This window comes from Amblyraja radiata, chromosome 3, assembly GCF_010909765.2.
Source record: "Amblyraja radiata isolate CabotCenter1 chromosome 3, sAmbRad1.1.pri, whole genome shotgun sequence".
In the NCBI taxonomy this organism is placed as follows: domain Eukaryota; kingdom Metazoa; phylum Chordata; class Chondrichthyes; order Rajiformes; family Rajidae; genus Amblyraja; species Amblyraja radiata.
Genome location: NC_045958.1, coordinates 72268862 through 72281149, shown reverse-complemented (window position 1 = coordinate 72281149; position 12288 = coordinate 72268862). Strand labels below are relative to the sequence as shown.

The 12288-nt window shown below is 45.9% G+C and overlaps 1 protein-coding gene across 14 annotated transcripts in view; it reads left to right on the top strand.

Annotated features, from left to right (window-relative positions):
- The window catches only part of zdhhc21 (zinc finger DHHC-type palmitoyltransferase 21), a 62549-nt gene extending 50694 nt beyond the window's left edge, over positions 1-11855 (top strand). For 13 of the 14 annotated variants that reach the window (XM_033018040.1, XM_033018034.1, XM_033018043.1 and 10 more), the window contains 3 exons: positions 502-618; positions 9780-9823; positions 11424-11855. In XM_033018040.1, the coding sequence (XP_032873931.1) occupies positions 502-618; positions 9780-9823; positions 11424-11556 (294 nt within the window). In that variant the 3' untranslated portion in view covers positions 11557-11855. The remainder of the gene's footprint in view (positions 1-501; positions 619-9779; positions 9824-11423) is intronic. The other variant, XM_033018044.1, reaches the window with a different exon arrangement.
- The last annotated feature ends 433 nt before the right edge of the window (positions 11856-12288 follow it).

The window sequence follows — 12288 nt, the reverse complement described above, 5'->3', positions numbered from 1 at the left end:
ACAAATCAGTGAATGACTTTGATAAAAAGTTGAATGTTCTCATAATAACCATTTTTCAATTCCTGGTCTCAAGGTTCAAACTTGGATTATTTTCTCTCGAACGTTGGAGGTTGCAGGGAGATCTGAAAGAAAGTATATAAAATGATGAGAGGCATACAGTAGACAGTATTATCTTTTTTCCAGGGAAAATACTGGAGGGCACATCTTTAAGGTGAGAGGGACAAAGTTTAAAGAAGTGCAGGGCAAGTTTTTTATTAGAGTGTGGTGAATGTCTGGAATGTGCTGCCGAGTGTGGTGGTTCAAGCAGATACATTAGAGGCATTAAAGAGACTAGATAGGCAGCGGGATAGGGGTTATATGCACGTAGATATGTGATGGTCTTGAAATCATGTTCGGCATAGACTTTATGGGCTGAAGGGCCTGTTCTTGGGTTGTTTGGTTTAATGTACTACATATGTTCTATGTTGAATGAAGTTGCATTTTTGTTTCCTTTCCAAAAAGGAGCTCTTTATATTTAGGCATGAACTAGCCTTGCTCCGAATATCTACCTTAATGGCCTTAGTGATGATTGGAGGGATGTCTGGCCTCTTTTTCAGTCAGCTGACAAATGTTCTGGCAGTAAGTAAGGTTCCTGACATTTTACTGCATAATCTAGCTTGTTTCATTACATGAATGTTACAATTTGACAAGGTCCAAATCTGTACTGAGGCATTGTGCTTTTGCAAACCAAGATACTCCTTACAAGCTTGTGTTTATTATTGTACACTAAACATGTTCTACCTGCAATATAAAAACCTTATATTTAATTTGTTTGTATACATCTTTCTCTGTGAATGATAAGGAACGTGATGATACGCCGTTGTTCTATTTCACATTTAACACAGTGACACAGCGGTAGAATTGCTGCCTTACAATGCCAGATATACGGGGATTTGATCCTGATCTCCGGTGTTGTCTGTATGTAGTGTGTACATTCTCCTTGTGATCAAATGGGTTTTGGTGCTCTGGTGTCCTCCCACACTCCAAGAAGTAGGTTAATTGGCTTTGGTAAAAATGTAAAATTGTCCCTAGTGTGTAGAATAGTGCCAATGTATGAGGTGATCGATGGTCGGCGTGGACTCGGTGGACTTTACTTGCTGAAGGCGAGAATCATGTAGATGCATCCAAGGGATTTTTTTAATGAGCAAACAAGAAAAATGCTGGGAATTGAGGGAGCGGCATAGGCCATTCCATTATAAAAATGGAGAAGTAGTGTGCCTGATAGTTACAGCTGAGGATAAGGGGTTGTGCATTTAAACAGAAGGTGTTAATGAAAGTTAAGCAGATGTGATGAAAGTGGCAAGTAGAATGCACTTGTATTATACAGAAAGAGAGCTGCATTGCCAGGTTATGGGGAAAACTCAGATTTGTCTCACCTTCTCTCTACTCAGATCTCTGATACCTATGTGCAATTTGCATTGAATCTGTTTCTGCTCATTACTGTAAAAGATGGCCTCCAACCAATCGGTCACCCAGGGATGACCCTAACTGAACCTTTGCCTGCCTTCTAGCCATCCCAAGTATTATCCTTCCAAAGCCCTTCCTCTGTTTTATCTCTGAGCTATGCTTTTAAATTGCTGAGAGGTAGTGCTGGCAAACATCAAATTTGCAAAATCTGAAAGTTGGATGATAATAGGTTACCCTCATTACAATCTGACATTCCTACTCATCCATGATGCTTTCTTTACCTTTCTTGTCTATTTTCCATGTTACTGATCATTGCATTTATATATTGTACTATTTATGAGTAACGAATGGTGAAAAATATTATTTAAATGATGGTAAAAAACAAAGAGTGAAAGCAAGCCCTTTTTCTATGGAAGTGATACAATCATCCCACAAGGTGGAGCTATTTAATTCTCGGCACTGTATACATATAACAACATCTAAAATGTTGCCAACTGTTTTGGCAAATGCAAACTGTGGACTATTAAGTCTGAGAATTTGACTTTCTGTAACAACCCATCTGGGGAGAATGTTGATCTGGGTATCCATAAAAAGCATAAATAAGTGTAAAATCTGAAACAGAACCATCATACAAAAAACTGAGTAGAGATACAGAAGAATGCAGATACTGGAATCTGAAGTTAAAAAAAAAACCGGAGAAGCTTAGTGGGTCAGGCAGCAACTGTGAAGGGACAAGGAAAAGGGAGGTACAGAGACACAGTGGTAGAGTTACTCCCTTGCAGCACCAAAGACCTGGGTTCGATCTTGATTATGGGTGCTGTCTCTATGGAGTTTGTACGTTCTCTCTGCGATCCTATGGTTTTCTCGGGGCTGCCTTCTACAATCTGAAGAATGTGTAGGCTTTGGTAAAATTGTAAAGAGAAACTACAAACTCCATACATCCAACACTCATAGTAGGATAGTGTGCAGGATAATGCCAGCGTGGTGACTGCTGGTTGGTGTGGGCTTTTAATGAGCTGAAGGGCCTGTTTCCACTCTGTGTCTCTATCTAAAGACATTTTGGGTCAGAACACTACCTCTGGCAAATTGAGTAGCCTGTGCATCCCATGAACAGAGGATGTACATTCTGTTCAATTTGTGAGGTGTGACTTTGATTAAATTGTCCATAAAAATTGTGAAATGTGAGAGAATTTCCAGCCATGGTATGCAGTGTCTATAAAAAAGACAGGATATTTGGAATGTGATCATCTTTATCATCGTGTGTGAGCAAAGAACATGGAATAGGACTGCCAAGGAACAGAATATAAGGCCCAGAATATTTGTGCCAACATAATGCATAATGTCAAGAAGCCTGGGCCGGGGCCTCATGGGTAGAAGCCTATAGGGCCTGTCCCACGAGCATGCGACTCCATGTGGCAAGCGCGACCTAAGTGACTCCATGCGGCAAGTGCGACCTGACGTGGTCGCTTGAGCCGTACGGCCTCGCGGGGACGGTCCCACTTCGATCGCCGGAGCCGTATGGAGTTGTGCGGAGCTGGTCCCGACATCGCACGGGGCTCCGAAAAACTGACCGTGTTCAAAAATTCCGCGTGGCAATGACCTGCTGGCCCGCAGCCGCCTCGACGCCGTACGTCACGCGCGAACTTCCCGCTGACTTCGCTCGAACTTCATGTCACTCACTTGACCTCCGCGCGGCCCCCGCTTCTGGTTAGGTCGCCCTTGCCGCATGGAGTCGCATGCTCGTGGGACAGGCCCTTATGTCGGGCGAAGCGGCCGACGGAGACCGTGACTGGAGCCGAGGTCAGCGCCATGGAGACGTGAAGTGGGGCGTCGACAGGGGTAAGGCCTCGGCGGCAGCGGCGGTGAAGCCTCGCGATGATGGGGCCTCGGCGATGGCAGCAGTGAAACTTTGTAACGATGGGGTCTCGGTGGTGGTGAAACCTCGCGGCGATGCCTCGCGGGTCGACCCGCGGTCGATGGTCGATGAGAGCGTGGAGGACCATTGTGAGGGGAGAGGGAAAGAACAATGGAGGACCCCGTGTGGAGGAACACTGTGAGGGAAGCGGGGAAGAACAATGGACAATAGGGGGGGGGGGGCAAATGACAATGGGGACCAGGTGTGGGGGAACTGCTGTGGTGGGGGGAAGGGGGGACAAAATTGGGAGCCGGCGTGCTTTGTAACTTTGTCAGCGCCGTAGGTGGCTGCTATTTGTATACATTGTGTATGCAAGCAAAGAATCTCACTGTGCTTAGTCACATGTGACAATAAAGTATTCCTATTTCTATTCCTAAACTGATCTCATCTGCAGCACACAATCCATAACCTCCCCATTCACTGTATTTCAACCAGGTTCTTAAACTCATTGCAGAATCCATCAGCATGGGAATCAGTAGCTGCAGACGAGCACGGCCCACCACCCAGATGATTTAAAATGGCATCAATTATACCGGTGCCCAAGAAGAGCAAGGTGACGTGCCTCAATGACTATCGACCAGTGGCACTACATCTGTGGTGATGAAGTGCTTTGAGAGGTTGATCAGGGCGCAAATCAACTTCTACCTCGACACCTGGACCCACTGCAGCAATCTCTCCTCGTCAGAGGATGAGGCGACCTTAAAGTCCCAACGACGGAGACAGAGGAAGAAAACGGGAGGAAAAGAGAAAGGCCACGCCGATTGTACCCCAGCCCCAGGAGACCGAGAGCAGAGCAGCGGCTGAGGGGCTCCAGCCCCAGGACATCGGGAGCAGTGCAGCGGCCGATGGGCCCCAGCTCCGGGATACCAGGAAGAGTGAATCAGCCACCCCAGCTACAGGAGACGGAGGGGGCGGTGCGCCCAGAAGGAGGTGGAACAAGTAGGTCCCCCCCAACGACACCTCTGGTTACGCCACAGGTAACCCACCTCCTTGAGGATGCCGGCACCCAATACCTGAGCCCAGGAAAGGTGAGGCAATTCACCAAAGCGGTGGGCATGAGGGGGACAGAGAATGGTCAGTGACTCTAAAGACAATGGAGCTGAAACTGACATCCTTAAACGTGTGCAGTGTGAAGAACACTGCGCGATGTGTAAATGCCTTGCAGTACCTGGCCAAGGTCAAAGCAGACTTTTCTCCAGGAGTGCGGGCTGTCACACCTCCGCTGCTATCGGAGGTGGTCGCGATGGTGGCCCCACGGACTGTCGTGCTTCCGGCCTGGGGACCTTGCTGCGGGGAGGGAACTTCACCATCACTGAGGTCAGGGAGGTGGTTGGGGGGCGTCTCCTCGTGGTGGATGTTATGTACCGTGTTTCTCTGCTCCGGCTGATAAATGTGTATGCCTCACCCGTGCGGAGCGAGCGGCTGGCCATTCTCCAGCAACTCCCACCGCTGCTGGCCACGTCCCGGCAGCTCGTTCCGGCCGGTGACTTCAACTGCATCATTGATGCGGCTGGACGATCCGGCAGTGCCGTTAACAGTCTGGACAGCACCTCCAAGCTCCTGCTGGAGACGGTAAAAGACGCAGAGCAGCACGACGCCTTCAGTGACCCTGCAGGCAGGTTCCAGCCGCGTTTCACCTGGTCGAGATCGGATGGTTCAGTCCGGTCCCGGATATTCCTCTTCACGACAAAGGCCGTCATGGTCAGACACACCGACCTCACGCCAGTGTTCTACTCTGACCACTGCCTCCTTCAGGCTTTCTGTCACCTACAGTAGGACCAGAAGGCAGGCAGAGGGACGTGGAAGTTAAATATGAATCTGTTGACCCCAGAGAACGTTGAGGAGCTAAAGAGGGATTACGCATGTTGGAGAACGGTGAAGCCCCTCTTTGACTCCCCGAGACTCTGGTAGGAAGCAACCAAGGAGAACATTAAGAGGTTCTTCATAGTTAAAGGGGTTCAGAGAGCAAGACAGAGTCGGAGGGAATTGTGTCAACTCCAGACAGATTTGCAGCAACTGCTCCTTCTGCAATCGAGAGGGTGGATGTGAGGGAGGAACTTAGAGAGGTGAAGGACTGGCAAGCTCGGCTCTTTACCTCTGAATCCTCCAAGATCATCTTCCAATCCAGGGTCTGGAGTAGGATGAGACGTAAGGTTCACAGGGGGAGCTCTGTGATGAACAGTCTTAGGTACGAGGACGGCTCGGTAGCATCCTCGCAGACGGACATGCTGAGGATCTGTAAATCCTTTTACACGGATTTGTATGACAAAAAGGCCACAGACAGCACCTCCTCCCAGAACTTCCTGTCCTCTATCACGGAGGTCTTGGAGGACAGCAAGCAGGAGAGTCTGGACCAGCCACTGACCCTAGAGGAGGTGACTGGCTCCATCCGTTCCTTTGATTCGAGTAAAACTCCCGGAAGCGATGGCTTACCGGCCGAGTTGTATTCGGCTCTGTGGGACTGGGTGGGCTCGGACCTGCTGGATGTGTACAATGACATGCTTCTAGCTGGCAGCATGTCAGACTCCATGAGGAAGGGCAGCATCACCTTAATCTACAAGCAGAAGGGGGAGATGAAGGATATAAAGAATTGGAGACCCATCACATTGTTGAATGTAGATTACAAGATCCTGTCTAAGGCCATAGCCAACCGGGTCAAGTCTGCTCTGGGACAGGTGATCCACCCGGACCAAACCTGTGCTGTACCTGGCAGGAAAATCTCAGACAGCCTGGCGCTGCTGAGAGATACCATTGCCTCCGTGCAGGACAGACGGGTGGATGCCTGCCTAGTCAGCTTGGACCAGGAGAAGGCCTTCGACAGGATATCGCACACGTACATGCGGGACGTGCTCTCCAAAATGGGTTTTGGGGAGGGAATCCAAAATTGGATCAAACTGCTCTACACCGATATCTGTAGTGCAGTCCAAATCAATGGGTGGGAATCAGACAGTTTCCCTGTAAGGTCTGGAGTCAGGCAGGGTTGCCCTCTCTCCCCTTTCTTGTTTGTCTGCTGTATTGAACCTTAAGAGGCAATGTCACTCCTCTTATGCTCGCATAAGAGGAGTGACATTGCCAGGCAGGGTAGGCACTCAAGTCAAAACCTCCCTGTACATGGACGATGTCGCCGTCTTCTGCTCGGATCTAAGGTTGGTCCACAGATTGATCAACATCTGCGACCAGTTTGAGTCGGCCACGGGAGCCAGGGTGAACCGCAGGAAGAGCGAGGCCATGCTCTTTGGCAACTGGCCCGACCGATCTTCCGTCCCCTTCACCATCAAGCCTGACTTCTTAAAGGTGCTGGGAATCTGGTTCGGGGGGGCTGAGGCATGTAACAAGGTGGGGAAGAAGCTGGAGCTGTGGAGGCAACTCTCCATAACGGGAAAAAATTCATCAGGTGCCAGTCAGGTGAGGTGCTCTCGGGGCTGCTGTACTTGGCGCAAGTGTGGCCTGTCCCTCCCTCCTACGCCACAGGGATCACCCGGGCCGTCTTCCAGTTCATCTGGGGGTCGAGGATAGACCAGGTGCGACGGGCCACAATGCACAAGTCAGCAGACAACGGGGGTAAATGCGTGCCCAACGTCGCCCTCACCCTGATGGCCACCTTTGTGTGTGGCTGCATCAGGCGGAGTGTAGAGCCAAGGCACGTGGGCACCAAGTGTCACTACCTGCTGAGGTTCTACCTGTCCCCGGTGTTGCGAAGGATGGGCCTGGCGCAGATGCCACGCAATGTGCCAGTCAACTGGACATTGCCGCCCCATCTGTCGTTTGTGGAAAGGTTCTTCCGGACCAACACTTTTGACCACATGTCCATCGGGCAGTGGTCAGCACGGAACGTCCTGCAGGCACTGCAGGGAAAGGGATTGATGGATCCGGTGGCATGGTTCCCAGAGCAGACTGCCAGAACTCACCAACAAGCACCAAGACCTGGCTTGGCTGGTGGTGAGGGGAGCCCTCCCAGTCAGATCCTTCCTGCACCGTCGGAACCTCACTACCAGCGCACGCTGCCCTCTTGACAGCTGCTATGGAGAGGAGACGGTTGCTCACCTCTTCGCAGAGTGTGGATTTGCAAAGAGAGTCTGGAGAAGTATGCAGGGATCCCTGGCACGCTGGTTGTCGAGAGATATTAACTTGCAGAGTGTTGATCATTATCTTTCGCATCTCCTTGGATACTTTGCGTCCAGAGGAGTTTTCAATAAGTAGAAACAGATAAATATCACAAGTAAAGCAGGGAAGAAATTAATATTTTTAGCTGCCGGGGCAAGTACGGATTGGTACAAGCACAGATGTGGTTGGCTCTCCACTCCGCTCTGGCCCACTTGCAAGGTGAGGGCATATTGCCCTGTAGCTAAGTGGCTGGCCTGGCTATTTGAGAGGGCATCGTTGGGTCTGAAGTCATGCATAGGTCAGACCATGTGAGGATGGCAGATGTCATCTGTTGAAGAACATTACAGAAACAGAGGGTATATTACACCATTTCATCCTTACTGTGGTCATCTTTTGTTTTAATTAACCATGGTAGGTATCCTACTCGTCTGAAGAAAGAACCTGACCCAAAACGTCACCAATCCATGTTCTCCAGGGATGCTGCCTTTGCTGCTGAGTTACTCCAGCTCTTTGTGTCCTTTTGCGTAAGCAGCACCTGTAATTCATTGTTTCCACTGCTGGAGCAGCTCTCTGTCCTCTTGTAAGCTGAGCTGCTTCCAATGAGAAGTAAAATTGTACGCTCAGGAAATTGTGTGTGATAATGACACACAATTGTGTTGGGGGTTGGTGGGAGGGAGTGTTGGTCTTTGAAAAGGGTAGAACAAGTTACCAAATAGGCTCATGATTTGGTATCTGCAGCTTTATAAATACAGGAACATTTTCATTTTACTCAGCAGCTTTATCACAATAAGGAGGTTCACAAAAGGCTTGATGGCCAATAAGTTCCCAGCAAGTTACATGTTTGGGCAGATTATTAAAATGCTTGTGAACAGCCAAGTTTGAAGGAGCAGATGAAAGGAGGTCTGACATTCAGAAAGGTATAGGGAGGGGACTATAGTGCTTTGCCTACTAGTAGCAGATGTTGACCAGCATTCAGCAAGGCCTTTAATGTTCTACATGATAGGCTGTTTTGGAAGATTAGATCACATGGGATCCAGGGAGAGCTAGTTAATTGGATACAGAATTGGCTGCATGGTGAGAAGCAGCGAGTGGTGGAAGGCTGTCTATTTTTTGGATTGTGTTCTGTGCTTAGTGCTGTGCCTTGGATCAGCAGTAATCTTGTCGTAGAAGGACCACACATGTCAGTGTTTACATTCAACTGAAGTTTTGTGGATTTGTAGAAATTGCAGGAAGTTTTTTTTTTAAGAAGAGTTTTCTGTAGTATGCTTTAATTTGCTGCAGTAAAAAGTAATTTGCCTGTGAATGGAGCTAATTATAGCGGTCTCTCCAGTGGGTTGGTGATGCAGCTGATGGAAATACTGCCTCATTGCTCCACAAGCTGGGTTTATTCCTGACCTCCACTGCTGCCCATGAGGAGTTTGCAGGTTCTCTACAATTGTGTAAGTTCCATTTTCCTCTCAAATCACAAAGATATACAGGTTGGTAGGCGAGTTGTACTTAGTGATAGAATCTGGTTTGGAGTTGATGGGTATATGAGAATATTAACAAAAAATAGTAGAGATGGATGTTTGATGGTTGTTTCTGTGTGGTAATATTCAATGGCCATGATATTTTAGCTCTACAATGAGGACTAGATAGGAATGGTACATAAAAGCATTACCGAAGAGCTGCCTGAAATTGATTGATTGAAAGATACAACATGGAAACAGGCCCTTCGACCCACCAGGTTCATGCCAACCAGTGATCACATCGAAATAGTTCTATGTTATCCCACCTTTCACATCCACTTCCTATACAATAGGAGCAATTTATAGAATCCAGTTAATCTACAAACCTGCTCATTTTAGGGGTATGGGCAGAAACCAGAGCACCTGGAGGAATCCCATGTGGTCACAGGGAGAATGTGTAATCTCCACAGAAACGCACCCAGGGACAGCATGGAACTTGGGTCTTGGGCGCTGGGAGGGAGCAGCTCTACCAACTGTGCATCGTTAAATACATTTGGTATTTGATGGTATGAATTGTGAGAGCAATCTAAGAAGATAATATCTGAACTGCAAGGCTATCCGATGTGATTTTTATTTAATCCATTTATTTATTCAGCCTACCATCATATGGAAGCTGAGCATTGTAAAACGAGAATATTTGGAAAATAAACTATAGAAACAGTTCAAGAACACCTAAGTTATTTGTTCAATGTAGGCCTATCCCTATTTTACTATGGATGTATAAATTACAATTTTTAAATTATGTTTTCTGAATGCATTCTGATATCTTGAATTAGTGACGCTGTCTACTTCATTTTTATCAATAGGATGTGACAACGATAGAAAGAATGTCAAGTTGCCCAGATGAGATGTGAGTACAGAATAATGTTATGCTTTATGCCTGTATTGTGAAATAGTAATATATTGAATTGGTAGAATATTGAACATGAATAATATCTTTAATTCAAATGATTTTTCATACATTACTGTTTTAAGTACTTTGCTTAAATTACGCTTTTGCACATTTGCTGTCTGGAAATGAATTATCCAATTATTGAAATTAAACCACTTTAAATTAACATTAGTATTTGGAGGGTTTTGTGCAGTTCCAGTCATCTCATTATGGGAAGGACATGGAGGCCATAGTGAGGGGACTGATGAGGTTTACCTAAGATGCCATCTGGATTAGAGAGAATTGGCTACAAGGAGAGGTTTAACTAATTTGAACTGTTTACTCTAGAGAATTGATAGCTGAGGAAGATCTGATAGAACTTTATAAAATTACGATAGGCATAGATATGGTAGATGGTCAGAATCTTTTTCCCAGGCTGGAAATGTCAAATACTGCAGGTTATAGCTTTAAGGGAGAAAGCTTAATAAGATGTACAGGGAGAGTTTTTAACACGGAAATGTACTGTAGGTGCTTGGAAGCTTTCAGATTGGCACATGAATATGCAATAAATGAAGGGATATAGATCACGTCCAGGCAAACGGGATTAGTTTGATTTGGTACCATGTTCAGCACATACATTGTAGGCTGAAGGGCCTGTTCCTGTGCATTACTGTTCTATTATTGGGCACATTTGGATTTCTATGTACAGAGTCAACTTCCAATTAATCAAGAACGGAGTACATCAGAGAATAAACTAAACTCACTGCCTATTGCTGAAATAATTTGCAAAGAACAAGGGAGACACAGTTGTGCAAAGGTAGAGTTGCTGCCTAACGGTGCCGGAGCCCCGGATTCGATCCTGATTGTGGGTGCTATCTGTACAGAGCTCATACATTCTACTGTGACCACGTGGGTTTTCTCCGGGGGTTCCAGTTTCCTTCAACACTCTAAAGACGCGTAGGTTTGTAGGTTGATTGGCTTTGATAAAATTGTAAATGGTCCCTAGCGTGTAGGATAGAAGTAGCATACGGTGCGGCACTTTGATTATAAATGAATAGAACATCCATTGTAATGTATTTCTGCGTTATTAACAAACTCGCTGCCATTTATCATGTAAAAGCCCAGTATATTAAAAAGCTACTGTTTTGAAATATGCAACTGTAAATACTGTACTTTTATAACATATATGGAAAATATATTATCAATTTTGATGCACAATTTTGTTTCAAATTAAGAATCCCAGCTGGTGGAAATGTTAGGATTTAATTTAAAATACATATGAAGTCATGATGAGCCAGTGGCTCTGTAATGGTCAAACCATTTTTCTAAAGATAGACCCAAAAAGCTGGAGTAATTCAGAGGGACAGAAGGAATGGGTCGAGACCCTTCTTCAGACTCGACCCGAAACATCACCCATTCCTTCTCTTCAGAGATGCTGCTTGTCCCGCTGAGTTACTCTAGCATTTTGGGTCTACGGTTTAAACCAGCATCTGCAGTTCCTTCTTACACAAACCATCGTTCTAATCTGACTGCAGAGCTCAGTGGGTGTGCTGCCTCTTACTAATGCTGTTATCTGTAGATTGAAGCCCAGAAAGCCTTGGCAGCAAATGTTCTCAGAAGTGTTTGGCACGCGCTGGAAGATCGTGTGGTTCATCCCATTCAGGCAGAGGCAACCGCTGCGAGCCTCCTACCATCACGCCAATCACGTTTAATAGATGGAAGCTGCAAAGAGGAGTCCTCCTGTGTCGAAGTACTTAGCAACCTATCAGCAGTACTCCCATCCTCTCATTCGGTTTTGAAACCTGACACTTATTTTCCTAGCAACAGTAATGCCTTCTAAGTAACATTCCTGACAGCATTCTTTCTCTGTTAATGGCCACTGTAGGTTATATTTCAAGGTCGTCAAGAAATACTGGACACAACCCTTTGAAAGTACCACTATTGTCTTGGAAATATTTATAGTTAAAGTGGGGATTATGTTTATTAAATAGGACTTCTCCCACCAATTTTGGTCTGATTTGTATCAGAAGATTACTCGGACGACCATTTTGGTCAAAACACAAGAAAATGACTGACTTTCATTATCTTCTCGCGTTTTCTTTAAAATATGAATATTGAAATGTTTTTGGTCTGTGTAAGATTACAGTAATATTGTAAAATTTGATTTATACTGAAGAATAAGTCTCATTTTGGATGTGGAAATTATTTTACTTGAAGCAGTTGCAACCCATGCATTGCTTATACTATGCAGGTTACTAAACTATGTTTTAAGGTCACATGCTAGACCAAGAAATATGTTTTAGATTACAAGTTTGGATGCTTTCTTAAAAAAAAAAAAATTAGTTCTGGTTTTTAAATATATATTTTTAAAATGTGTCGCTTCACATGTTTCTGCAGTTCATTTATACCAATATTTAATTATTGTATGCAATGTTGTTAACCTG